General features: G+C 45.4%; 1 protein-coding gene across 14 annotated transcripts in view; it reads right to left on the bottom strand.

The window, feature by feature from the left end:
• MAPK10 (mitogen-activated protein kinase 10) overlaps nt 1-24,117 on the bottom strand; it is a 335,464-nt gene that overhangs the window by 16,726 nt on the left and 294,621 nt on the right. For all 14 annotated transcript variants that reach the window (XM_053253742.1, XM_053253753.1, XM_053253755.1 and 11 more), the window contains 2 exons: nt 3,386-3,449; nt 1,612-1,689 (listed from right to left, as the gene is read on the bottom strand). In XM_053253742.1, the coding sequence (XP_053109717.1) occupies nt 1,612-1,689; nt 3,386-3,449 (142 nt within the window). The remainder of the gene's footprint in view (nt 1-1,611; nt 1,690-3,385; nt 3,450-24,117) is intronic.

Below are 24,117 nucleotides of genomic sequence, written 5' to 3' on the forward strand. Positions count from 1 at the left end.
GCACTGAGCGCAGTGTACTGGAAGATTGCTCCAGGGGATGGGCCCTCTCAGGCACAGAGCCAGCCTAGCAGCAGCCTGCGTCCAGCCCTGCTTGACGGCCCCCTCCGCTTTCCCCTGTGTGCGTGATGTCACGCGCACGGGGGCATGGCTTGGGCTCCAGAGGAGCCCAGAGTGAACTCCCCCATCCCATGCCCAGGCCGCTGAGAGAGCGGGCGAACTATCTGCTAGTTGTTTCAGGCAGCGCAGACTGCCCAATAGAACGTTTTTCCCTTCCTCTCCCTCTCCTCTCTGGAGGGAGAGAAAGGGGAAAACGTCCTATCAGGCAGCCGACGCTGCCTGAAATAACGTGCTGAGAGCTCGTTCGGGCTCTCGGCAGCCCAGGCCACGCCCCCTTTGCGTGTGACATCACACACAAAGGGAGCATGGCCTGGGGCTGCCGAGAGCGCGAACGAGCTCTCAGCACGTCATTTCAGGCAGTGTCGGCTGCCTGATAGGACGTTTTCCCCTTTCTCTCCCTCCAGAGAGGAGAGGGAGAGGAAGGGAAAAACATTCTATTGGGCATTCTGCGCTGCCTGAAATAACTAGCAGATAGTTTGCCTGGGCTCTCGGAGGCCCGGGTGTGGGAGGGGGGGAGTTCACTCTGGGCTCCTCTGGAGCCTGAGCCACAGGGCTTTGGCGGCCTTTCCCATTGGCGGCCTGGGTTCTTTGAATCAGTTCGCCCAATGGTGGGCACTCTAGGCGCCCATCTCTGTGTCAGCATGAGCTGCTTTTCATCATGTGAACCAGCCTTAAATAGCTGGTCTGTGTTCGGCTTGATAGATTCTCAGGTCGTGTGGGCTTGATTAATGCCAAGCAGTTCATCCTTAGCCAGGTCTGTTAAACAGTTTCAGATACAGAGCAAGCCTGGCACATTCATAACTACCCCGTTTATCGCAAACATAATGCAAAGAAGCATTGCTTGCTGCTTGTTTTGTAAATATGAACAATCTCCAATTAAAAAAAATAACAAGGCACAAGAGAAGGGCAGGAAGAATTTATGTTTGAATGTAAGAGAAACCTGGGTGGGGGTAAAAGGGTGGGTGTGATCCAGGGCTGTCCTTAGAGAGCCCTGGTGGGGAGTGGGGCCCGGGGTAAATCAGCCAGTGCGGGGCCCCCTCCAATTAATTCTAATGGGAGTTAAATGAGCGGGGCTTGGGGCAGTCTCCCTGCTTGCCATGCCCTAAGGACAGCCCTGGTATGATCCCATGACTGAGCTCTGTTCCCTTAATCATGCTTAAACAATTAAGCTAAAGAATCTATCTATGGATGCAATCAATATACAATACGGACAACTCCGTTCATTCGATCTAACCGAGTCCTGAAAGCAATCTAGGATCTCATACTGTGTCTAAACATCAGCCTTTTTTTTCAAAGCTGAAATTTTATTAATGCAACACATCTCATTATATGTAGTAAATTATTTCAAGTAACTTTCAGCCTCAGACTGATGCAAAGCTGTTGCTGCCATCTCCACCACTGACAGCTCCAGGTCAAGAACTGTTTGTAAGAATCCAGGTTCGTAAAGCGGAGCCTGCATTGATCACGATACGGTTATTCATTGGGACTGAGTACCTGAAGGAGAAGGCTGTCCTTTTACTACACCATTTTTAGTTTTTTCTTCAGAATTCATTACTTCCTTGTAGATTAATTCTGCAAGAGACAAGGAAGCCAGTTAGAAAGGTACACAAAAAAGATTGCTCTTTCTGTATTGTTTACAGCCATAATGTTTGACCAGGTTCTTAATTAGGCCACAAAAATTACCAGTCCACATGAATATCTACTAGCCTGTCTGTCCGTGCATGCCTATATTTGTCATCAATAGCCTAAAAGAGTAAAAGAGCCGACTTCTTCCTGTTTTCCAAAGCAGCCCTGCCTGACAGCATAGAGGTGATTCTCATTCCCCATAGGCTATCAGGGAAGGGGATATTTAGAAATGTATACCTGTTTTTCCATTGGGATGCTATGGTCACAACTGTGCATGGCTTGTTCCTGGGATCTGTACAATGCTTCCAGGGCCACATGATTTTTCTGAGCATGTTGATTGGCCCACCCACTGCAGCTCATACATACCTTCCAATATTTCCCTGATGAAAGGAGGGACATGCTTGTAACACCCCAGTTCTCCCATGTACACTGAAATCTGACCTAAGGCACAACAGCAGTCGGTGCCATGCTGCAAAAAGCACTGTTTCCCTTCTCTGCATGACCCACTTTATTCGGGGTAGGGCACGGCATTTACAAGGCTAGTCTGAAGCGGAGGTTGCACATTCACACAGCTGCCAATTCCAACCACATTTGAGCTTCCCTGCTACCAACTTGCAACTTGAAATGAGTTGCGCTGGCTTTCACACTTTCCTGTAGAGAGCAGGGGGCTGGAATACGAATACGACAAATATTTATATACCGCTTTTCAACAAAAGTTCCCACAGCAGTTTACACAGATAAAAATACATATAATGGCTTTCTGTCCCCAAAGGGCTCACAATCTAAAAGGACTGAGTCGGCTGGGGCAGAAGACTAGTAAGGACCATTCCAAAATTCAGTGATTCTGTACTGCTGAACTGTTGGAAGTGAAGGACTATGCACTGTCTCTTGTCTCAAAGACAGTGGAGGACAGACTAGTGAGTCAGAGGGCTAGAGGGTCAAGACATTGGTCATCCCTTCTCTACTCCTCTGACACTATCCCTTTGGAATGTAGATTGCTACTCTCAGGGGACTTCCTTCCTTCCAGCCACTTCCTTCCTCTCTTCTCTTCCTTCTACCTTGCAACATGCAAGCTCCTCTCCCCTGCACCATGTGTGCAGAGACGCAGAATCCGTTTGCATCCAGCTAGCTAGCTAGATTAGAGATCCTAACTCCTCACTTTCCTATCTCGAATGGAGTTCTTTAATAAATGCCATATATATTGATTTGAAACTATGAACTGGCTCCAAGTTACTTGACTCTCAGCATACACGTATCCCTAACCAAATTCCACTGTGTTGTGTCTCTGTGCACTCTGCTATAATGAAAAAGGATTTCCCTACCAGAGAGAATTCCCAACATGAACCAGAAGTTGTGTCCCAAGCAGTGGCACTGGAGCTCATGTCAGTTTTGGAGCTGTCCAGCCCACTTCTCTTCCAGGGTTCATCATCTGCTCCCTATTTATGCTACTAAGCATGATACTTGTGTGTCAGTGTGCATTATCATAAGCACAATAGCATAAGCAACCAACATGAGCAGCAGAGGGGGAAAGGCATGGAATACGGGTGCAGGGGAGGGCTGACAGAGCTTCAGGGTCCTGATGTGGCCTGTGAGCCATTCATTGAGAACTATGAGGCCAAAAACCTTTAAAACAAGAGCTTACCTTTCCACTCTTCAATTGTGTGTTCTCTTTCATCCAGCTGCTTATCATATATCTGTGGAGGAGGCTGTCAAAAAAATCACACGGACAGGTAAGTAGAATACTCTGTATGAGGTGTACAAAATGAAGCTGAGTCCAGGGGCATAAGGTTAGAATAATGAAGACGTTAAGCAAATGAAAAACTGAACAGCCCACATCATGAGCTATGAACCACACTTGTGTAGAGACAAGGGAGCAGTGCAAATCTGTTGTGCTATAGCTAGTTGTGATACGTCCAGACTAGTGTTGTGCTACTGCAAGCATGTGTACATTAGCACAACAGTTGTGCGATCTGCGGCACGTGTCTTTTGTTTTAAGGGGAACTTTTGCGCAAGAGTGCAGTTCTGCAAATCCCTGGTTTTTCAGCACAACTAAGCAATCTTTTTTGTGCTAGCACAATGTGGCTCATTATGCAAATGCTCCATTGCTCAGGATGTCTGCCAATAATTCCTGACCACAAATAGCCTCAGTGTCCACCACAGGCACCAACTCTGCACTGCATGTAACAAACAAGAGCTGAAAGGAACAGGAGTTATTACAGCCAGCCCTAAAGCCACCCATCAACTTGGTGCCACATTTAAGATTCAAAAATATGACCTAAGGCCATGATGAAGTGAAATTCCTTACTCTCAAAATGTGGATTTGCAGAGAAGGAAACATGCTATCCATCCCTTGTGTTCCCATGTCTATGTTTCTCCTGCTTTTAACCAGAAGTCTTCTCTCTTTTGTAGAGATAATGGGGCGACTGTCACGATCGCCCTGGGCAGGTGGGGAGGGCATGCTGTGGGAGGTTGATTTCAACTTACATTCCCCCCAGATGACCAAGCCGGTCGTCTTTGGGGCGCCTCCCGCACGCCCCTACAGGCAGCCCTACTTGGAGCTGCACGGAGCATGGCAGAGGGATCCAGGGCCAGACTTGTTGTTCCAGCCTCCGGGCATCCAACAATGCAACGTACACCATGCATGTTGCATTGGAGATTCCCCCGTCAGATGGAGGAGACACACAATACCATTCAGCCCGAGGAGACACACGATACCAGGTGGCTGGGTTAAGAGTGTGAGTGCACCCTTAACGTCGGCTAACAGCCAGGTTAGTTAAGAGGGTGAGGTGGGCGGAGAGTGGAGGGATCTGTGAGCATCCCACCAATTCTCACAACCAGCCGAACCCTGCCTCAGCTGCCCCAGGCGCAGTTAGGCTGGTTGTGAGAACAGCCTCTGAGTGACACAACTGTCCTTTGGGAGTTGGGAGCCTCAAACTGCAGTGTGCAGGGGAGGGGTTCAGCTCTTTGCACCTGCTGTAGTTCCAGTTGAGATTTAAGGCAGGGGCTCCACACACTACTTAGACACCCACACACCTCCATATGACATATTTAAAGTCACATTTACTCTGGCCCTGAGACTTAAACAATTTCAGAGGAACTGAATGCAGCTCTGGCCGGCCGCATTCCCAGTCAGCTTGGTTGTCTACTGCATGTTTTATTCATTCCTCACTTGGGGAGAGAGAGAAGAAAACATACAGCCAGTGCTTTGTCACGGGCTGGAAAATGAGCTCCAGAGGGCTCCACAGGGCCCTTCCAGGTGTTGGCCCCTACTCCCTGCATGACATCACTTGCAGGGAGTGAGGCTGGTGTGTGGGAGGGGACACCGTGAAGAGGGGTAAACACAAGCCCACTCTCCCCTTATCACGCTCCTGCTGAATGTCTTGTAAAGTGTTCAGTAGGGATGTGCATGAACTGGTTCAGAGGCCCGGACTGGTTCAGAGGTTCAGCATTCGGACCAGTCCGGCGGTGGGAGGGTTACCTTTAAGGAACAGGGAGGGTGCCTTTACCCCCTCACTGCATTTCCCCCACCAGCTCTGCCACCAAAACCACTGGCATGGGGCTGCTGCATACCTCCTTGCAGCCCTGGTCAGCATCAAACAGGAAGTGCCCAGTGTGTGTGCACAGCCCTGCACCAGCGGTTTTGGAAGCAATGCCAATGGTTTGGGCAGCAGCGCTGGCAGGGGAAATGCAGTGGGGGGGTAAGGGCACCCTCCCTTCTCCTTAAAAGTAACACCCCGCCACCGCCAAACCATCCACCCGACAGTTCATGCACACCCCTAGGGTTCAGCACATAACCAATTCATGGCACAGTGAAACCTCAGTACCCGTTGTAAAGTACATCAAACCAGAGAGTGCCATGTCACATTGCTGACACACATTGACACCTGCACAAGACTTGTTCCACATGTCCACATGCAAACAGAAGTCACTTTGCTTTGACTACTTCTAGAAGACACAATGGTGTGACTCCATCTGAAACTGACTAGGAATGTAAAGTCTAGCTTGTTAGCACATTTTTTAAAGCTTCCTTGTGCTTGTTTTAATCACCGAAAACTGGAGAAGAAATCATTACAATCAAGAAATAAAACAACATGAGTGGGATGAAACCCCATGACTCTGCCCTAAATTCCTCCCATCAGTCCAGGTTCATATTCCATTTGGGGTACCTTGGATTAATATAGATGGTTGAAAATCAAGCAAATGTTATTTGTTTGGCCCTGAGCCTTAACAAATCTAAGCTATCGATACAAAAGAAGTCCAAGAGCAGAACCTGCATCATATAATGACAAGAACCATGATCTAATCATCAGGATACAAGTTGTCAAGAGCTATATAGGCCATGATGATTAACACAATCCACTACATATCCCAAAGCAAAAAAACAGAAACCAGTCCTGTTGGCTACAATCTCTACTGCAGTGATCACCACTATTTTTCAAACAGAGGCCACTGGCAAAAAGCCTTAAATGTAGGAGCCATTTCCCACTGCCCTGACCTCTGCATAGTCCTGTGCTTTTCTCGGTGCTGGGAAGGCCCTTTAAGAGAGACAGAACCCTCTCTTAAGAGCTCTAGGAAGAAAGCCCCAGGAAGGTCCATACTTCCCAACACTCTGTGTGTGGCTTCCAAGATGGCACAGGGGCTCAACAGGGCTCTGTTTCCCTCTAAGGAGCCCCCTGGCAGCAACTTTGATGGAATGGTAGTCTCTCTTTGGTGGGAATGGTTGTCTCTGCATGGTGGCCGGGGGACTGTGCCGAGTATTCAGCTTTGGCCGAAGCATCACTCAGGGCCCAATAAACAATTAAGTCATGTAGTCACACCTAGTGTTAATGGGGGTGCCAATGATCCCCAGGCCTTACAATGAAAAGCCAAATAAAGCTACCTTTTCACTTATATATCTGAAAAGGTGCAGAAGAGGGCAACCAAGATGACCAGGGGTCTCGAGCACCTTCCTTATGAGGCAAGGCTACAACACTTGGAGCTTTTTAGTTTAGGAAAAAAGATAAGTGAGAGGAGACATGATAGAGGTCTATAAAATCATTCATGGTGTGGACAAAGCTGATAGAGAGTAACGTTTCTCCCTCTCTCACAACACTAGAACCAGGGGTCATCCCACAAAACTGATTGCCAAGACATTTAGGACCGACAAAAGGAAGTACTTTTTCACACAATGCATAATTAACTTATGGCATTCTCTGCCACAAGATGTGGTGACAGGCAGCCGACAACCTAGATGGGCTTTAAGAGGGGGTTAGATAAATGCATAGAGGATGGGTCTATCAATGGCTACAAGTCTGAGCACTATAGGCCACCTCCAGTCTCAGAGGCAAGATGCTTCTAAATACCAGTTGCAGGGGAGTAACAGCAGGAGAGAAGGCATGCCCTCAGCTCTTGCCTGTGGGCTTCCCAGGAGCATCTGGTGGGCCACTGTGTGAAACAGGATGCTGGACTAGATGGGCCTTCGGTCTGACCCAGCAGGGCTGTTCTTATCTATTGCTGTTGGCTAATAGAAATTCCATTTTTATTTTTATTTTTTTTATTTTAAAAACTTTTATACCGCCCTTTCTAAAGGCTCAGGGCGGTTTACATTAAAACACCATTAAAATCAATTAATCATTAAAACAAAAATTATAAAACATAAAACAATAATTAACAATTAAAAACATCATAAAACAACAATTAAATATTCAAAACTATTTAAAAACAAGTTTTAAAAAGCTGAAAATTGATTTGACAAAAAGCAGAGCTGACAAGGACCTGTTCAAAATGGGTATCTTGTTTTCTTGTAAATAAGGAACCCAAGATATAGTGGGGTAGATCTTCTACTGAATCACCCCCTCAGATACAAAACCTTAAATGCAATTATGCAACATCCATACAATGGCCATTGAAGGTTGCAGAGGATAGATGGAGAGCAAAAATTGTGGATTGAGCTAGCACACTGGGTGGTTATATTCTGAAGCCACACATAAAAGACCTTGAAGCGCCAGACATTGGTTACCTCCTGGGAGGCCTGTTTACTTCAAGCAGGAGCAGAGGAACAAAGGAAATAGTGGGCCAAAGGGGAGTTTAAAATGAAACAATTATGTTTCCACCTGCATTGGAGCTGTTCATGGATCAGTTCTGAGGCAGTGTGAAGGACACTGAAACAGCAACAGGAGGACACAAAGGAGGAAAGAAAATAATCCAGAGATCTCAGCAAGGCCTTTACAATGAAGACATAGTGATATGGAATTGCTTAATCCAGGCCTACTAATTAGTGTATAAGAGTTTGATTCAAAGTTTGGTTAAGACTATTAAACAACACAAAGAGCCACTAGCTTGAAACAAAGAAAATGGTTTGAGTCAGGAAAAGTGTTCTACCTATGTAAACCAGCCACTGTGTGGCTTCAGTGCACAGTACCTGCCAGACATTCTGACCTGTACTTTGCCTTTTGTGATCACAAAATAAAAGCTTATTTGAGTACGCATCCCTGTTGCATTGTGACTTAAATTCAGTCAGGCAGCAAGTCTATAGCGGGAAGCTTGTCCAATCCTCTTTGGTCCGGCAAGACGCCCCATTCTCTGTCGACTCAGATAGAAGGATGAATGCAAGGGGCTGGATCAAACAGGAGGGCAGGATTCCAGATGATTTCCCCCACAACAATCGTGTGTATATTCAAAATAGTGCATGCCAAGAAAAACCATTGTGTAGTGTAAAAATTAGGAAAATGTGGGCAGGCACAAGATTTGCTTTTAGAGGCAGCAAGAGGCCCAGTGAAAGGGCAGAAATAAGCAATGGCAAAACACAGAAGCCTGTTCAGTTGCCACATCCTCTCCACCAGATGCTAATGTGCTGCTACAGAATCCTAGAGTTTGGGAAGGGGTGTAGTCCAACCCACTGCACTGATTTATGTACACGGCTTCCCCTCAGGTCTAGAAAGTTCCAGGGCAGCATCTCAGGATCCATTTCCTTGCAACTACAGTCATCTCTCACCAACTGCAATTTTAAGTATATGCAACTGAAAATATTGTTACCGTCTTGCCAACCATGGCCCGGGTATCAGCGGCTGGTGAGGTATTTTAGTGTTTGGGTGTGTGTTTGTTTTTAGAGTCCGAGGTTCTATCTGCTCATTCCTCTTGGTGACTCTTGGCAATAGTAAGGGATTTACTTTCAACATGCACCCAGTGCATGGTGCAATTGAGCCATGGTTCTTCCATTCAGAAAGTTACTACGGTGCAGTGCATCAGAAAGCAACCTCTATGGTGCTGCTATACCATCACTAATGCCATGGCTTTTGCTTCCCACATGAACATGTCTCCCTCCCTGCCTCCAGCAGCACCTCACGGCCCTGAGGCTTGTGTTCAGTCTAGCCAAATCTTTGAAATCCCACCCGGAGACCTCTCCCGCCTGCCAGTCACGGCATCACGAAGCTCTCTTGCTCAGCCTGAGAACGGGAGCGTACAAGCCTAGCCCATGAAAACAGGGAGGCGATGAACCGGGGTCATTCAGATTAGCAAGTCTGACAGCCTGTCACTCAGGGGCTCTGCCAGGCCTAGAGCCTGCATGTGCTAATGAGCGGAAAGCAGAGACCATGGGGAGCGGGGAGATGGGGCGGGGGAAAGAGGCAGAGGAAGAGGAAAACCCAAGGGGGAGGAGAGCTGTGAGTTCACACAAGAGCTGCTGTGGCTGTCTGCTTCATTAGGCTCGGGTGGTGGCTGGAAGAGGAGGCGGCGGCAGCAGGGAGAAAGCTTGGCTGAACTGTACTTCAAGTCACGTCAGCAAGGCCACCATCAGAAAGACAAGAGACGAAGCAAAGGGGAAGAATCAGAAGACCAACAACTGCCTCCCCCCACCACCCCAGGCCTCACCGGGGAAGCTTTAAAAGCAAAACAAAGGAGCAGAGTTTCCTTTCAGGCAGGCTTGAACCCCGGAAGTTGTTTCAGTGCCTTGCAACAAGTGGAATATCACATGGTGCTCAAATTATCGGGGGAGGAGAGTAGGGAGGCTTTAATAAAATGCACAAGCCCAACCCCCTGACTCTCCTCAGCTTGCTAAGTTGCCAAGTGTCGGTCAATTCATGCCCCCTTAAAACCTTCTAAAAGGGGTCAGTAAATAGAGCATTACAAAAGGTAAGAGGCTGAGTCCCCTCTGTCCCCCCACCCTCTGCCTCATGCAAACACTGATATTATCCCTCGTTAGCTGAGCAAAGAGACATATTTTAAAGAGGTAGCTCTCTTATATCTAGCAGAGGTAGAGCAACTGTCACAGGAACAGAGGAAGCTGTCTTATTCCAAGTCAGACCACTGGTTCATGTAGCTCCATATTCTCTACAATGGCTGACATACTGTGCAATGCTACCCATGTGGTGGTTCATACCCCAATACAGTGCAATAGACCACAATCATTATTACTACTACACAACAATAAAAATATCACAGCCAGAAAATATCAAAATGTTATAAAACAGACACAGGGGGCAGGGTGGGGGGAGATCATAACCAAACAAAAATGTCAGGGGTCCGGGGGAGAATTCAGATGCCAAGTCTGCCAGAATAAAAAGGTCTTCAACCTGGATTGGATTGTCCACAAGGAAGGAACCACTGCACCAGCACCTACTGCAAAAGATGTTATGATGTCACAATTGACATCAATCAATCAATATCTTTATTACGGTACTTGACCAGATTCAGCATTATAGAACAAAGTTGGCATTCAATGCAGTTGGTACAGTCTGTCAGATATCACAGTTACATTTAGGTAGAGGAGTTTACCCAAATCAGGAACATATCCTTAACTAATTTATTGGCGGTGGGGGGGGTGTGTGCTTTGCCATTGCTTGCCGAATCTTGTATGCAATAGCACAAAATTTAGTAACACAAGAAGAAACAAATACAGTCTTATCTGCAAGCATATAGGTTACATAAAAACTCATTGGTCTTCCCTGTAAGTTCTCTAAAAGGAGTAAAATCAATTTGCTATGTGGAGTGCTATAAAATTTACAATGAAGTAAAATATGAGCCCAATTTTCAACTTTGCCTGATCCACAAGAACACTTGAGCAGGTGATAGGGTATCTTTTTATATCTCCCCCTCCAGCCAAGCTGATGGAAAAAACATTATAATGAGCTACGGTGAAGGCTCTTCGATGGGCTGGACATGTCAAATTATAAAAATAACTTGCCGGAGCTAAAATTGAGGTGACCTACCAATTCTTAATACAGTTAGGGAGTTTTCTTCTCTCTTCTTGTGATTCGATATCTAGAAGACATTGTTCTAGAATTCTATTGGCTTGATCAAACCACACAGTAATTAAAGATTCAGAAGAAAGTCCGACTCTGAACGTCTGAAGCTTTCCTATTAACTTGGATAACCACTTAGTGTGGATCTGATCCTCCAGAACTTGGAGGGCCAATCCACTTGGTTGAAATTTTAGCTTTAGCCAATATTTAAAGACTGCCAACCACACTCTGGTCCCCACCTTATTCACCCTAGCCTCCAGCCTTAAGGTTGAGTTGGATACACCTTTTGGCATTTGAAGAACCGTCCTTAGAAATTTAGTCTGGACAACCTCCACGGGAGTAAAGTTCAAATACGTGCCCAATTGAGCTCCAAAAAGCAGCTGGGCCATTGACTTGGCTTGAAACAGAGGAAGCAGCATGGCGTAGTAGTTAGAGTGCTGGACTAGAACCGGGGAGACCCAAGTTCAAATCCTCATTCAGCCATGGGGATTGCTGAATCCCCTTGCTGGGTGACTCTGGGCCAGTCACTTCTCTCTTAGCCTCCTACTTCACAGGGTTATTGTGAGGAGAAGCTTACCTATGTACACCGCTCTGGGCTCCTTGAAGGAAGAGCGGAATGAATGAATGAATGAATGAATATAATGGCTGCTGGGATGAATTGTCCCCTCACGTTTCACATGAATTCATAACTGATTGACTGTAGAGTTGCTAGACTAGATACATAGAAAAACTGAAGATTTCTGAGATAGGGCCTGGTGACGTCACATGCCTTCCAAGCCTTGAATTTTTTCCCAAAAAATTTGCTCAGGGCCAAAGGGGCAGAGTCCAACGGTATAGGCACAGAGCCCAGCAGCAGCCTCCAAATGGCCCAAGATTGACCTTTGCCCCCATCCACCTGAGAAAAAACTTGGAGAAAGGGCCATTTTTGGCAAGCTAGCAACATAACTCAGTGAGCATATACAACTATGTTGGTCACAAATCAATACATTTGAGCCCATTCAACATACTGTACTAGACAGGATACTGCTGATATGCTCAATATAGCACACATAGGAAAAAACTGTTTCCTGCTCTCTTCAGCAACACAGTCACCCAGATCCATTTTTAAACTACTGCCAGTGACCAGGCATCTGGATTTTTGCTTCACCAGCAAACAACTAAGCATTTTACTGTGGTAATTCTATATTCAAAAATGTGCACACCTTTGCTTTCATTGTATGCGCCCCTCTCTCTCTCTCTCTCTCTCTCTCTCTCTCTCTCTCTCTCTCTCTCTCTCTCTCTCACCAATTCAAATTGGAGCCCACAGTCTCAGGTAAATGCTTTCTAGCTAGGAAGAAAAATGCACAGGAAGTTAATATAATCACTACATTTAAGCATGCACCTGGCTTCTGCTGAACCTGCTTGCCCCTTACAGCTCCAACCAGATACTGGTAGTCATGGTTACTGTTGCCAAGGAAACAGAAAGAAAAAGTCCTGAGACAGCATCAACTTCTAGATTGACCAACTCCTCTCACCTGACAGTCTATAGAGATCATTCCAACACAGCAAAGCCTTTGAGCAGGGATTCTCAAACTTGGGTCCTCAGGTGTTATTGGACTTCAACTCCCATAATCCCCAGCCTCAGTGGCCTTTGGTTGGGGATTATGGGAGTTGAAGTCCAATAACACCTGAGGACCCAAGTTTGAGAATCACTGCCTTTGAGTTTCATCAAATCTAGAAACAAATCTCCATGCCCCAAATGCTCATAAAAACATTACACACTTCTAACCTCCTAATAGTCGTATATGAAACTCTTCATCTAAAAATATTAAAGAGTGTGGGGCTACTGATGTATAGCAGGTCTATGGCTGTCCTTCATGGTAACAGCAAAGTATCTGGCCAGATTGCTAGCTGTTGTTTACAGACAATACAGGTCAGTTGCAAGTTAGCTGTGCCTCAGCTCAACACAGAGATGCAATAAAGCACCATGGCAGGAAAGGCCTACAGACAGGAATAGAGGAACCAAGAATTTCCTACCTGATTTCCAAAATAGCCCCATATCAAAAGGACACTCCACCCCATTGTTGTTATGCATCTCAGGCTGTCTTAACTTGCACTCAAATCCAACATCAGCTGCTTCTATATTAGGACCTGTTGGCTCTGCTGAAGCACTATTTTCTGCAATCAGCAGGAAGCAGAAATAAAATGATGGTTTTCTGTGACACTTAATATAGAGCTGTATTATCTAGCAATGCCTATCACTTGGCCAGGATCCTTCCATAAAATTTACTCAGAAGTAATCCCTGTTCAGCAAAGGTCCCCAAAACCGTTAATTAGAAGTTTAATTTGTGCAGTTTCTGTTCGGCACAGCTCAGTGTGACTGACGAACTGACCCTTAATGAGTTACTCCTAGTTCACCATGGGAGATGGGGGCTGTAATTCTTGGTTTCTTCTTATTTAAATTTTATTTTTTTTGTAAAAGGAAGCGCATGCACACACACGCACACGGAAAAATCAACCATTCAAGTGCCCCTGATAGGGAACAGGAACTAACTATTATTTCTGGAGGAAGGTTCTAATTCTGACACAGTGACCTTAAGTGGCGCAGCAGGGAAATGCTTGACTAACAAGCAGAAGGTTGCCAGTTTGAATTCCCGCTGGTACTATATCAGGCAGCAGCGATATAGGAAGATGCTGAAAGGCATCAACTCATACTGCGTGGGAGGAGGCAATGGTAAACCCCTTCTGTATTCTTCCAAAAGAAAACCACAGGGCTCTGTGGGCGACAGGAGTCAAAATCGACTTGACGGCACACTTTACCTTAACTCTGAAAAAGCTGATGTTTCAATAATTGTGCTATGCTGATGACACCACTCTTATAGCTGAGAATGTGGATGATCTTCAAGTTCTAGTAATGAAAGTCAAGGAGCACAGTGAAAAACTGGAACTATAACTAAATGTCAAGAAGACTAAACTAATGACAACAGGTACAGCAACCAGCCTCCGAATTGATAATGAAGGCATTGAAGTAGTGGATAGCTTCTGCCTTTTAGGATTGACCATCAACAGTAAAGGATCCAACAGTCAAGAAATACACTGCAGACTAACACTTGGGAGGGTTGCAATGAAGGCCTTGGAAAGATGCCATGATGTGTCTATACCTACAAAGATTAGAATCGTTTGGACAATGCTTCATTCATTCATTCATTCATTCATTCATTTGATTTATATACCGCCTTCCAAAAATTGTTCAGGGCAGTTTACTTCAAAGTAAAAACAATTAAAATCAATTAACAATTAAATTCAAAACTATTAAGAAAGCATAAAACCAATTAACAGTTAAAACATTTAAACAGTTAAAAACCATGGAGAACCAGGCCAAACACTTACAGCAGTTAAAAACAATTTACAACAAATTAAAAACCCTGGATGGCCAGGCCAGACAGATAGGTTTTAAGGGCTCTCCTGAAGGCCAACAATGAATTCAATTACAGATTTATGCCAGGAGTGCATTCCACAGCACCAGGGCAGCTACAGAGAAGGCCCACCTCTGAGTTGCTACCAGACGGACCAGTGATACCAGGAGATGGATCTCCTCAGATGACCTTAATATGTGGTGGGGATCATGCAGAAGAACGTGCTCTCTAAGATACTGGGACCTAAGCCATTCAGGGCTTTAAAGGTAACTAGCACTTTGTATTTTGCCCAGAAACATATTGGTAGCCAGTGTAACTGTTTCAAAACAGGCATAATATGGCCTCTCCGGGCTGCTCCGGAGACCAATTTGGCTGCCGCATTTTGAACTAACTGAAGTTTCCAAACTACATACAAAGGCAGCCCCACAGAGAGCGCATTGCAATAGTCAAGCCTGGAGGTTACCAGCTGATGCACCATTGTTTTGAGGTCATCCTCTTCAAGGAATGGGCACAGCTGTTGAATCAGCCAAAGCTGATAGAAAGCACTACTGCCCATTGCCTCCACTTGAGATACCAGGGTGAGGCCTGGGTCCAGGAGTACTGCCAAACTGTGCACCTGCTCCTTCTGGGGGAGTTTGACCCCATCCAGCACAGGAAAATCTGGCTCATCCCTGAGATTCTGAGCCCCTACAATGAGCACCTCCGTCTTGCTAGGATTCAGCTTCAATTTGTTATCCCTCATTCAGCGCATTACTGTCTGTAGGCAGACATTTAGGGTGTCATTTCCTGATGATGAAGATGAAAAGGAGAAGTAGATTTAGGTATCATCAGCATACTGATAGCACCCAGCACCAAATCTCCTGATGACCTCACCCAGCGGTTTCATGAAGATATTAAAAAGCATTGGTGACAGAACGGAGCCCTGAGGTACTCCATATAACAGCTCCTGTTTTGACAAGCAACTGTCACCAAGCTCCACCATTTGGAATCTACCTGAGAGATAGGAGCGGAACCACCGCAATCACCAGGAGAGTTACACTCCCTCTGTCGATTTCCCGGTAAACATCATCCATCAGGCCGACCAAGACTGTCTCAACCTCATAGCCAGCTCTAAAGCCAGTTTGAAATGGATCTAGATAATGAGTTTCCTTCAAAACTGCTTGGAGCTGGTTGGCCACCACCCTCTCAATCACCTTGCCCAACCAAGGGAGACTGGAGATTGGCCTATAACTATCCATCACTAAGGGGTCCAGGGAAGGCTTCTTAAGAAGCAGTCTAACCATTGCCTCCTTCAAACAAGGAGGCACCATCCCCTCCCTCAGTGATGTATTTATGATATTAACAAGGCCACCTCCAACAAACTCCCAGCTAGATAGAAGCAGCCAAGTCGGGCAAGGATCCAGAGAACAAGTGGTAGGCCGTACCACCCCAAGAGGTGGATATAATGGACAGCCAGGAAAACAAACAAATGGATCATAGAACAAATCAATCCAGAATTTTCACTTGAGGCACAAATGACCAGGCTCAAACTATCATACTTCGGACAAATAATGCAAAAAACCAGCTCCCTTGAGAAGTCCATAATGCTGGGGAAAGTTGAAGGAAAGAGAAGAAGAGAATGACCAGCAGCAAGGTGGATGGATTCAATTGTGACAGCAATGAATGCACCACTGAGAGACCTTAAAGGCCAAAATGAAGACATATCATCCTGAAGAGAATGATATGAGTTGGCACCAACTTGATGACACTCAATCAATCAATCAATCAATCAACTCTGAAAAGTTTCAATAGCATTTTGCCTATTCACACTAGTCTGGCTGGCACTGAACTTACATTTTAAGTGGTGGTGGGGGATCACCACAGATTCTGACTGAAAATATGGAAGACAATATAGAGAACACTGGAATACAAGGAAATGGGAAACATAAACATAAACATAAACATCCCCTGCTAACTTGGCAAAGAGGCACCTTTTAACGTGATGATTCTCTTTATTCAGCATGGGGAGAGTAACTGGCCCTCTCCACTCCCAGCACAGTATCTCCAGTGACTGTTGCTAGTGTCTATCTTACAGTATGTTTATTTTAGATTGTGAGCCCTTTGGGGACAGGGATCCATCTTATTTATTTATTATTTCTCTGTGTAAACCGCTGTGAGCCATTTTTGAAAGGGTGGTATAGAAATCAAATAAATAAATAAATAACCATATAAATTCTCCCAAAAATGTGAATAAAGGAATAAATTATGGCAATCATGCCTGAGTCCTAAGATTGGCTTTGGAGGCCTGCTTTCTGCTCTGTCTCCACTGGAAATTCAATGGGTTAGTACTAGCGATATGGCCTTTTCAGTGGTGATAACACCATTTTGGAATGTCCTTAGGAACATAGGAAGCTGAGTCAGGCCAGCTTCTCCAAGGTTGCAGGCAGGAGTCTTTCTCAGCCTTATCTTGGAGATGCCAGGGAGGAAACTTGGGACTTTCCGCATCCAAGCATGCAGATGCTCTTCCCAGAGCAACCCCATCCCGAGAGGAGCATCTTACAGCGCTCACACATGTGGTCTCCCATTCAAATGCAAACCAGGGCAGACCCTGTTAACAAAGGGGACAATTCATGCTTGCTACTACAAGACCAGGTCTCCTCCTGGGGAGATCTATTTTTTGATGGGTTTTCAAAACATTTTTATTTAGGCAGGCTTTTAACATATGTTTTAGTTGCTCTTAAGCTGGCTTTAGCTTTTAGTGCAGCTGCTTTTACTTACTGAAATCTTGTTTATTGTGTTTTTATAATATTTATAGTTTTATATGTGTTGAATCGTCTGTATGCTTCTCAAATATTCTCCTGTATTGTCTGTATGCTTCTCAAATATTCTGTATGCTTCTCAAAAACTTCTCAAATATACCAATATTGTAAGTTAAGCATGCTTCTAATTGCTACGCGGGGTGGGGGAAGAGGAATGACCAACTGACACAAAGGATCGGACTACAAATACATCAGAAAATTATGTCCTGGACAAATCTGTACTATCTTTGACTATCTGAAATACAGGTGGCCCTCGTTCGCCATGGTTTTGGCACTCGCACTTTCACATGTCTGTGATCGGACAATATATACCCAACCTTGTTATGTGAATTCACATATCTGCTGCATATATGTGGATTTGCATACCTGTGGTTTGCGGCAGTGCAATTCTGCCCTGACATGGTCATGCTCTTGCTGCACGTACTCATAGGTTGTGAGAGGAGTTTGGAAGAGACAATGGAGTGCTTTGGACTGCATGTTTAGATTTTTTTGTGCTTCTAAAAGCCACTTGGGTTGCATTTGGCAGCATTTCTATCCTTACAGATCCCCTGGGAGCCTCCAGGAGCCTTTGCTCTGGAGCATTTGGAAGCGTTTTGAGCCAATTCTGGGAGCCTTTGGGAGCCGTTTTGGAGCCATCCCTGTGGAACATCTTGGAGCCATTTTCTGGAGGCTCTTGCAGCATTCTGCTGCCCTCATAAGATGCTAATTATCACTTTCATAAATTTAATTTTGATGAAATTTTATTTTTAATTAAAATTTTCAAATTAAAAATTAATTTTAATTTGTATAATTACAGTACAGTATTTAATTTAAATTGCAATTAATAATTCAATTAAAATTGATTTTAATTATTCATTGAAAATTGATTCTCACTCCTTGATTGTCACACACTCCTCTGTGTGTGTTTACTTGAATTGGATTTAATTTTGTGCTGCCTCTTTGGCCAACCTACTAACCAACCAGGCCAAAGGGCTTGTGCTGCCAAGTGCTGGACTTCAACAGTGGGCTGAGGAGACGTCATGATTACGTATTACTGGAGAAGCTGGGCGGCATTGCTGGAGGAGCTGGAGAGTGGGAGACCAGGAGAGCTGAGGAGTGCTGTGCTCCATCTTTATTTTTGCATTTACCCTGTGTTTTGGGTGGGTTTTTTGGTCATTTTCCTGGGCTATGGAACACACTCAATTCCCAATGACTTAAGGTTTCATTATCTGCTGTTTTATTACCTGCAGTTTCAGGTCAGAACAGAACCCCCACGAATAACGTGGGGCACCTGTATTCTTCCCATACCCTGATAGCATTTCAAGGACTATCTTCAAAGTCATTTTTATTTTATTTGACCTGAAGCTCTCTCTTGACTGGGCCAGAATGGCCCAACAAGCTGGTTGGCTGCAGCCAGGAGCTAGCGGGTCCCTCCGCTCTGCAGAGACCCTGGGGGACAATACAGGGAGAGGAAATGGAGTCCTGTAAGGCGGCCTCTTTAAGCGCAAACATGCAGAGCGCAGGAGGCTGGGAATGGAAGGCAGGGGAGGGGCTAAGAGGGGTGGCAGCTGACCCTGAGAACATATACAAGGGCCTTGAAGTCAGGGATGAGGAGGCCAGTGGAGATGGAGGGTGGCTGCCCTTCAGGGCTCCCGGGGAGGAGTAAGGCAGTCCCTCTCCCTGGGAAATGGAGGGGGAACAGGGTGCTTAGAACCCCCTCTTCATCCTTCTGAGGGGCCTGTATGCCCAGGGTTTGTGAGGCTTGTGCAGAGGAAATGCCACAATGCTGTAGTGTATGCAGGTCTGTAATGAGTCTATAATGGGATGCATTATAGCATGTACAGGAGGTTCAAGATAGGCATATTGCAGGGACAAGAGGTTCAGGATAGATTTGTCCAAAGAAATCCATATGCAAGTTGTCTAGACTAGAGCATCTTCCAGGAATAGTTATAAATACTATCAACTAGAACAAAAACAAAGGAAAACTGAGGGATAGAATACAGATGTAGACAAGGCAATACTGAATATATATAATTTTATAAAACACCAGAAACCAATTTGTTTAAACTATCTTCCTGGGATGTTGGAAAAAGGAAGTCGGGTGGAATGCAGACTCCTTTACAGAGAGCCTTACAGTTCGCTCAGAGGTTGATGAATAGATGACCTAGTGCTGACCTCTTCTGTCCAGACCTATCTGAAATACCAAGATATTCCAGCAGAAATCATCAGTCAGGCAGACAAAAAGAGAAGCTACACAGGTTCATGCCAGCAGAGGGGCTTTCAAAGTCAAAGTTTAGTGTGCAGTGCCATAAGGAATGGAAGAAACTGAAAAATGCATATGAAGGCGTATCGATCAGGTCTGCAAGATCTTGGGGCAAGGTATTTATCACATTTTTTTATCCTGAACTTCATCAAAGGAATTCAGGGTAGTGTCAACAATCCTGCCAGGTAAATTACATTGAGAGCCACTGACTGGCCCAAGGTCAGTAAGCTTCATAGTTGATCAGGGGTTCAACCCAGGGTCCATGTCCAAACTCTATTTAATAGACTTCGGGCATGTACACAGACCTACAACCCCTACAACCTCTCCAATTCCCCAGAGAACATTTCTGAAAACATGGGTTATAATGAAATAGCCAGTGAGGCGGGTCTTACGATCAATGAGACCAGCCTGGGGAGGGTGAGCGGGGAACGCGGGCTTAGCCTGCTCTCCCCACACACAAGCAGGGTGGTAGCCCTGGGCAGCCAGATCAGCTGCCCACACGACTGCCGGCTCTGTGATGGAGCCGGTGGGGGCTGGGGAGTTCAGGGGCCATGCGGCCCCTGGAAGCTCCAGTATGCCCTGCGCGAGTGCGCAGGGCATACTGGAGAGACCCCCAAGCCAGGAGGCTGCTTTTAAGCCTCCTGGCTGTGGGTCTACTGATGAGTAGCGACAGCGCGGAGCCGCACCGCAGCTACTCATGAGCAAAAAACCCGGGTTTGTGGAGCGCTCGCTCCGCAAACCTGGTTTAAGGGGAGGGCTAGTTTGGCGGGTTAACCGCCTGGAAGCCACCAGGCTCACCTGCGAGCCCAGTGGCTCCCACGATCAGGCGAAATCGGACTAGGGTCCCCAGCCCGATGTTGCCTGGTCATGAGAATAGCGCCAATGAGTTCTTAGAGGAGCTGATTTATGAGGTTTTTCAAACCTATCAGGAAGAGTATAAGTGGTGCACTCAGTTTCAGAACCAAGGACTGTTTTTCATTAAACTCTAATCCTTGATAGATGCTCAGATTCTAGGAAATGAAGTGCACAGTGGAGAGCGGCACACAATGCCCCTAGGATCTCTTCCTGGTGGTGTATAGAGAGCCCCACACATGTACAGCTGTACATACAAAGCCATCTATAGACATCTGAATGAATTGCATACAGACTGGCAATCCCAGTTCCTCGACCAACATGTTTATTATTGATAGATTCTGAATGCCTGAAAAGGACTTTTGTATGTGGCTACAAGACTGTTGAGCGAACCCAATATTTATTTTAAAAGGGGCTTAGACAAATTCATGGAAGTCAGGTCTCTCAATGGCTACTAGTTTGGTGGCTATTGGCCAGCTCCAGACTCTAAATACCAGTTGCAGGGGAGTAATAGCAGAAGAGAGGGCATGCTCTCACCTGTGGCCTTTTCAGAGGCATCTGTTGGGCCACTGTATGAAACAGGATGCTGGACTAGATAAGACTTGGGCCTGATCCAGCAGGGCTGTTCTTATTTAATTACACTTCTATCCTGCCTATCTTCCATCATGGATCTTACATCTGGCCATGTAAGATGATCACATGAATAAACTCCAAGTAATGGAACCACACCAACCAACTATAAGAATATAATAGCCTTGCTGAATCAGACCAAGGGTCCACTCCATCTAACCCAGCATCTTGTTTTTCATAGTGTTTAGCTAGATCAGTGTTTCTCAGCCTTTTAAGTAGTGATTAATGCCTATCTTAAATATTTAAGAAGTGCCTCAGTCTTCCAATGGATTTTTTCTTTACAGTAATAGCCATATGTTAGAAGAAAAGCTGTGCATATCAAGTGTGGGTTTTCCAAGGAGGGCTGAATTATTGCTGGGAAATAAAGTGTTGTGCATTGAGTGATGCACCAGATTTCTTGCTCTCATTTTGAGAGGAGGAAGGGACATGATAGAGAGATGGGGAAAGTGTGTGTGAGTGAGAGAAGGAGAGACCAAAAGGCGCTACACACGATCCATGTGTAGAGCCTGAATAGGGTTTGCGGGGAGAGTGGGTTTGACCTGCTCTCCCCGTAGATGAGCAAGGAGCCCTCCCTGGGTGGCTGGATTGGTGGCCGGAAGAGCCCCTGGTGGCGCAGTGGTAAAACTGCCTCCCTGTAACCAGAAGGTTACAAGTTCGATCCTGACCAGGGGCTCAAGGTTGACTCAGCCTTCCATCCTTCCAAGGTCGGTAAAATGAGTACCCAGAATGTTGGGGGCAATATGCTAAATCATTGTAAACCACTTAGAGAGCTTCGGCTATAGAGCGGTATATAAATGTAAGTGCTATTGCTATTGCTATTGCTAATTCTAGGCAATAACCAGCAGCAAAGATCAAAGAGCAAAGATTCTTCTCCCCATCCTCCTCACTAGGCTTATTCCCCCTCTCCCCCTTACCCTGTACTCTCTTGCGTTTTGTGCACCCTCAAGGGTATATGTATCCCACGGTTAGATGCTATGAGCTCAACGCTTCCAGGAAGCCCAGTAGTCATGCACGAAGGCACCAGACCTTACAAGAGACAGGAGGACAGAACTTGGAGGTGAAGAAGCCAGGTTGGTATTTGAGGAGATTGGTACAGAGTTTTCACTAGGATGTGTGTGATACAGGGGTGTAGCAAGGTTTGAATGGGCCCTTGGACAAAAAGTGAAGCTGCACCCCATCTTCTTCTTAGGAGAGTTGGGGGGAAGAACAAAAAGCAAGCTGTTGCCCAACCAACCAACACTTCCGCCACAAGGGCCCAGGGGCATTTGTCCACCCTTCCCCCATTTAATTATAGCTATACCTCTGGTATCATATTCTAAAACCACTGCAATAATTCTCTTTCTTTTGTTATATATAAAGCGTATTTGTTGCTTCAAATGTATTCGAGACAACTTGCATGAGAAAAATGAAAAAACAACAACAAGACAGACCAATGAGTACCCCAACATATAATAAAGACAGAACCACACCATACAGCCAATGTTAATAACAGTGGCCTAGCTAACAACTGTCTGGATCCCAGAGGTTTAAGAGGTCACTGTCTGTTTGGAATAAGTAAGACTTCCTATTCCACACACACTTTATCAGTAAGAATCAAAAAGCCAATCTATTTGCAAACAGCAAGACAATGCAGCAATTGTTTACTAGCACTCAGAGGTCAAAAAGCCAGGTTGGTGTTTGGTTGTATTTTCTTACAAAGTATTCTTCAGGGCAGCCAGACCTCAAATGGTCCTTCATTCATTTTGAATGAACAGCACGTCTTCTGAGTAATAACATACATTTCCCTCTACTTAGCAGCAGGTCATGGCCTGGCATTTAAAGAAAGACCACCGGAGTCTACTCTTTTTAAACCTGTCAGAAGGAGAGAAGGCCCTCGCATCCTTTTGGCATTTCCCCTTCTCGTTACACTCCTTGCCATTTGAACGAGACATCATAATTTTATGGCTCCCCTGTAGCCTGTGAAAAGATCATAAACTTTTAATAGACTTATAAAATGAGATTTTAACTGGCTCAGGGTTCTACGTTTTGGCTGGGATACCATCTAGCTTACCTGTTCCTCACGTGCATCTCATGCTATAAATCCCAGGAAGATGCACAGGGTCATTACCTCCAGGTTAAGCTCTTGGCACAAAGCCATTGGCGTTTTCTACAAATGTTGGTCAGGCTATTTGTTTTAAAGAGTGCTCCCCATTCCCCTCTACAGTGCTACAGTATCTCATTCTGATATTCCCTTGTCCTGTGCAGAGCATGGGCTAGTAGCCAGATAATGCCACTAATGTCAGTGATCTTCCTGCAGATGCTGGAATCTTCTGATACACAATGAGAAGCACTGCCATGTGGCCTGGGATGACTAATCCAACCAGTGGGAAGAGGGAATTAGAACAACAAACCTATAAATGGTTCAGAGCCATCGATGGGCTCATTATTCATACATCTGCATAAATCATTCATCCCACTCTAGACACAAGCTAAAGCTACTCATGGATAATTCATACACAGAAAAAGGAACCCGGTCATTTGAATAAATAGTTGGGTGCAGTGATTTATTTCATTACACATCTGCCATTCACTGATCTTTTCTAAGGCATCAGCACTTTGCACAGTTAAGATGTATAACAGTGACAATCCAAAGTTCAATGTAAGCTCAGATTGTAAACAACAAAATGGAGAGGAAACAGTGTGTGTATATTTCTTCTGTGAAATGCTAAATGACTCCTTTATAATTACACTCACAAAGCCCTTTCTTTGTTTGGCTTTATTTATTGTACAACATTGTGGCTGAGGAAGTTTCAGATAGTAGCATGGCAATCTTAGTTTCATCAAGGAGCTTTGATTTAGGATCTGGACTCAATTCTTCCCTCCTCCAGCTGACATCTGTAACCAAGATGTGAAGTTCAGTGGCAGACATCAGGTGGCAGAAGCCTGCTTGGCAACCCCACATTTCTGGGTTCACATGTCATAGAAATTGCAGCACTTGCGGCTTGCAACAGAGAGTGTGCTTGGCAGGAACTGGTGGGTGGTACCACCTTACTTGCTGCCATGTCATCCTGCTACCCTATGTAATTGGCTAGGTAAATTAGGTAAGGCCTGTGGGCTCAAACGACATTCCCAGAGCAACCTGGTGGGCTGGAAAGAAGTTGCCAGGGACACACGAGCCCTGCCAGAACTTAAGTCAGTGTTTGTAGCCCCCTGCCCTTCCTTTGGGGTATGTGCACATGCACTAATTGGAGATATAGAAA

This window comes from Hemicordylus capensis, chromosome 5, assembly GCF_027244095.1.
Source record: "Hemicordylus capensis ecotype Gifberg chromosome 5, rHemCap1.1.pri, whole genome shotgun sequence".
Classification (NCBI taxonomy): domain Eukaryota; kingdom Metazoa; phylum Chordata; class Lepidosauria; order Squamata; family Cordylidae; genus Hemicordylus; species Hemicordylus capensis.